This window comes from Protobothrops mucrosquamatus, unplaced genomic scaffold, assembly GCF_001527695.2.
Source record: "Protobothrops mucrosquamatus isolate PMUCROS unplaced genomic scaffold, P.Mucros_1.0 scaffold899, whole genome shotgun sequence".
Lineage (NCBI taxonomy): Eukaryota > Metazoa > Chordata > Lepidosauria > Squamata > Viperidae > Protobothrops > Protobothrops mucrosquamatus.
The window spans coordinates 230,308-235,339 of NW_015387151.1; the positions used below are offsets into that span (position 1 = coordinate 230,308).

General features: G+C 41.8%; 1 protein-coding gene across 1 annotated transcript in view; it reads left to right on the plus strand.

Annotated features, from left to right (window-relative positions):
- Nucleotides 1-5,032, plus strand: part of ABCA12 (ATP binding cassette subfamily A member 12) — a 226,544-nt gene that overhangs the window by 155,426 nt on the left and 66,086 nt on the right. The window contains 2 exon segments of the mRNA XM_029284752.1: nucleotides 1,876-2,008; nucleotides 3,237-3,489. Of these exon segments, the coding sequence (XP_029140585.1) occupies nucleotides 1,876-2,008; nucleotides 3,237-3,489 (386 nt within the window).

Here is a 5,032-nt window from a genome sequence, read left to right on the forward strand (position 1 = left end):
GTGTTATAGATTTATATGTATATATATGTATGATTTTTTAAGGAGGTGCCCGGTGGTACCCCAACTGCACTGACGGGATGGTTGAGGGAGAAAGGGAGGTAGGAAAGAGGGAGGAAGGAGGAGTGGTGGTAGGATAGCGAGGAGGAAGGTGTAGGCAAGTGAGAGGGTGGTGCGGAAGGGGGACACCGGACACGTCCGTGAATGTATTGATTGGTGTTGATTCTTTTTATGGTTGATATTGTGATAAAAGATTTATGTTTCTGTTTTTCAATGAAAAATCAATAAAAAAAATTTTTTAAAAAAAATATTTGTAAGTAACCTAAAAGTGGCAAATGGATGTTTAAAAGAAAGGACATGTATGAAACAAATCTTCCCAGAATGAAAAGATTATGATCACAATGAAGAAAATTAAATATGAGTATATATTAAATTGATTTATCAGTCCATTGGCATCAAGTAAAATTATGATAGGAATGCACAGAAGCACACTGAGTAGCCTTTTTTGATAGTATAATTCATGACATAGTGTGAAGAGAAGAACCTGAAATTAAGTTATACGAAACAGAGTAGCAACTGGACTTTGAAGATGACAAATAAAAAAGTTGCCATGCATAGAGATGTGGCCAGGGGCCTCTAGAACAGTGGTTCTCAACCTTTTTAATGCCACGACCCCAACCGGTCGTAAGTCGAGGACTAAACTGGTCGTACGTCGAGGACTAGACCGGTCGTAAGTCAAGGACTAAACTGGTTGTAAGTCGAGGACTACCCAACCGGTTGTAAGTCGAGGACTTTCCCTGCCCGGGAGCGCCGCACATGCGTGGTTCCGCCCCCTGCGACGGCCGAGGCGTAGCTGGCAAGCGGCAGAGACGGAGCAGGCCGACCACCAGCTGGCCCAGCCCAAGGGAGGTAAGGCACCCGCCGGAAAGGGGGAAAAAATGGCGGACAAAAAAAATGGCGGACAAAAAAAATGGCAGACAGCCTTGCTTGGCGACCCCCGTGAAATGGTCGATCAACCCCAAATGGGGTCCCGACCCACAGGTTGAGAACCACTGCTCTAGAATTTAGTCATTCCATTAATTTCTGCCTCTTTCAGCAAGAGGGAGAGCTGACAGAATGAGCTGATTCAGGAGCTGACTGATAGGAAGATGCCATCCACAGAAGCGTGCTTTTAGTTATTGCATTGGTGATTCAACTTCAGTTATTGTTATTCACTGAATATTTAATTACATGTAACTATAGGAAATTTTGTTGAGACTTCATTTTAATGTGTCCTGAATGTACATGGGATGTCATAATTTGTATACTAAAATAGGTATTTAAAATTGCACTTAGTTTGCATCACAGTAATATATTAAGATTATATGCAAAACCATTTGAAAAAAATATACATATTTAGGTTTGCACCAAATGCAAACTCAAGTTCATATGAACCTTTTTTAAAGTTGCAAACTGATCTGGATCAGGAAATGAAGAAATAAACTTAAGATGGGAAATAACAATGATACCTTTTCTAATTGTAGTGTGTTCTTTGTCTAGTAGTGCATTCTTGTCAGTCGGTGTGAAAGACCATAGAGGAAATTAATATTCTCTTCCCATTATGTCTGCATGTTATATCTGTGTCATGGCTTCTTATGAGGATGGCCATTTACAAAGTAGAAACAGTATGGGTAAAAGTTAATTACAGAACTATGAACTGGCATAAGATTCTGCACACAAACTGGAAACAATCAGTCTAAATTAAACAGAGCATTAGGTGAAGTTGCATGTGTTTTCAGTCTTGAGTCCAAGTAGCAATTTTTAACAGCAAGATCAAAATATTTGCTTTAGGAATTGTGAGAAATGAAATTAAAATATTTTAATATTACTGTTTTGCAGGTGTTTCTTAATTTGACCAAAGATTTTGCAAAAGATGAACAAACCGATGCAGAGTTATCTCAAGAAGAGCCCAGTTTTACTGTGGATAATGATGGCTTGTCCATAAAATCTAACAACCTCTTTGAACCAGATGGTATTAAAATAGTGTAATTTTTCACTGGCTGAAGTTTTTACCAAATGAAAAGCTTATAGTGTCTAGAACAATGTACAATGAATTACAGCAAGGCAGCATTTTTAGCAAGATTATGAAAGATCAGGTTAACTTCACAAAAATATAAGCTGGATTGATGATAAATTGGGGGGACAAGGCAAAATCACTAAGTATGGCTGGTGATGGAGCAGTTTCAGGCTACAATTAGAGATAAGACAGCCTTATGGGAATTCCAGTATCTTTTAACCTGAAATCAAACACTGATCATGGTTAGAAATATAATGGGCGGTTTTTCTGTGCCATTTCATCCTAGATCTGTTTGGTCCTTCAGAAATTAGTTTACCAAGAAAAGCTAAATTCCATCTCAGACTTTGTTGAGAAGATGGAAAATGGTGATGTAATCTAATAGGACCCTATGCCTGGGCTAAGGGATAATTCACTTGCTACTTAAATATCATACAATTGTAAAAAAAAAACTTGCCATAGCTCCTTAAAATTTGTTCAGTTATTGAGACATGGGCTGAGTTTTAATTAAGTACAGGGCTGCTACTCAGCAGCAATCCACAAACTCCAAAATCATCTCCCCCCCCCCATTTGTCATATGAAACAAGAACAATGAATGACTTGGGTTATCACTAACTTCATAGATCTTGTTTTTGTCAAAGATTGTCCCATCATCACAAGTATACCTTCTGATGCAAACAACAATAGCTGATTCAGGAAACCAGACCTCTAACGCTAGAGCTTCCTGGCTGTAGGGAAGATATTCAATTACCTGTATATCTGGCAGTAGCACCTCACCTCCTCACAGTCCTAGGAACAGTCATATTGAAACACCGTGATCCCTCAGACTGTTTAATCTCCTGATCATGTAGCTTTTCATTCTTTCCATTATAAGAACAATGTAGGCCTGAGGAGAGAATGTTGATGACCCTGGATGAGGGGGTTGGATAGGTTGGCTTACCAAAAGCAAAATACTTCCAGAAGTGAATTTCAAAAAGAAGAAACATAGTGTGAGTCCTAACATCAATCACTGCTAATAAGGCAGCAGCCAGAATTTAGGATTGTCTAGGATTTCAAAAAGAGAAATAATATTTTTCAAATTGGTTTACATGTTCTGGTGGGATGAATTGGGTAAAACTAAATATAATAAGGAAACAGAACTAAGTACTTACGGGTTATGGTATTTCTTTCCTTTTTTTATGAATAGATGAAGTCCTGATTAACATGGGAAAGCCAAACAATCTTTCTCTCCTGCTGAGGAAGGCCACAGCATTGTTCATTAAACGTTTCCATCACACTCGACGCGATGTGAAAGGTTTTATTGCTCAAGTTATCCTTCCCGTGCTCTTTGTGACAGCTGCTATGGGCCTTGGCACCTTGAGAACAAAGGTGGCAGAATACCCAGCTCTCCATCTCTCACCAGCCTTGTATGGGTCTTCCAGCCAGTCAGACTTCTTTGGGTGACTATTCATTTTTAGTTATTCAGTTAGCTTGATGGAATGTGGCACACTGGGAATAGGAGGGCTGACCAAATTGTCACCAGTATGGCTAGAATTACTATAGTTTCTTGTGTGGCAGTATGAGATATGCTAAGAAAAATGAAGGATAAGAGACAGAAAATATTTTTTGTTAAACTCAGCAGTATAATACTTTCTAGAGTTTTGAGAGTAAAACAAATTATAAACTTATAATTCTATAAGGCTACCTTAATAGAATCTTGCAAGTGTAAAAGTACAAAGTTCCCAGTTCCCAGTGCCACGTTTAACTGCTTGATTCATTGGGGTGGGAACTTCCTGAAATTCTTTCTCTGACTATTGTGCCACTGGGGTTTCCTGCCTGTCTTGACTTATTGTTTCCTAGGTAGCATCTTTTCCTCTTGTTCCCCAACTTCACATATTCTATTTAATTTTTATAAGGTTTATCAATATAGTCCAACAATTCAGTAAACAGGTGGCAGTCGCGGCTAGGAGAGCCTTTGCACAACTTTGAGTTGTGCACCCGTTGCAGCCTTTCCTGGACCAGGATTCCCTGCACTTAGTTGTTCAGTCCCTAGTCTCTTACAGCTGGACTGTTGTAATGCACTCTACATGGAGCTACCCTTGAAGAGCATTTGGAAGCTACAGCTGATGCAGGGTGTGGTAGCGTGAGTAGTTTTTTTTGGGGGGGGGCAGGAATAGCCCCTGTAACACCATTGCTCTATGAGCTGCATTGGTTACCAGTCTGCTTCTGGGTACAATTCAAGTTGTTGGTGATCACCTTTAAAGTCCTTCATGGCATAGGTTCAGTTTATTGAGGGACCGTCTTACTCCACTGGAATTGGCCTGTAGCATTCGTGCCGGCAGGGGAGGCATGTTGCGGGTCCCATCAGCCTGATTATTCTGGCTTGTGAGGTCCAGGAGGAGGGCCTTCTCTTCTGTCGCTCCTGCCCTCTGGAATATCTTGCCCCCCCCTAATGTGAGGTTGGCGCCAACCCTCCTATCCTTTTATAGGGGCCTAAAGACATGGCTCTGCCAGTCAGCTTGGGGCCCCAGTGGGGGAACAGCACAGTGGAGGTGGCTGATTGAGTAATAACAGATCTCACGTCCCCCCATTCTGCCCCTGCCCTTCCCAAGTGTCCTTGGTTTTAATGTCTGACTTTACTCTTTATGTTTTAATTGTATATGTAACTGTAAGCCACCCAGAGTTACCTCATGGTAAGATAGGTGACAGAATGATCTGGAAATGGGGGAGATAAATATAGAGCCCTTGTCATGGTCACATCATGCTCTCCTCAGGATGGACTTCCGGACCGCTTCCCCCCGCCGCAGGGAGACGGAACCGCCGAGATGGTTCCGTCCCAGGCGCCTGATGGACCCGGAGAGGTTTCTGACGGAGCTTGGGCCATATCCGGAGGATCTAGGTCACGACTCGGCGGAAGATCAGGCTGCGGCCTGGGATGTGGCCGCAGCCGCAGCACTGGACCGAGTCGTGCCGTTGCGGCCTCTGACCCGACGTAGATCTCAA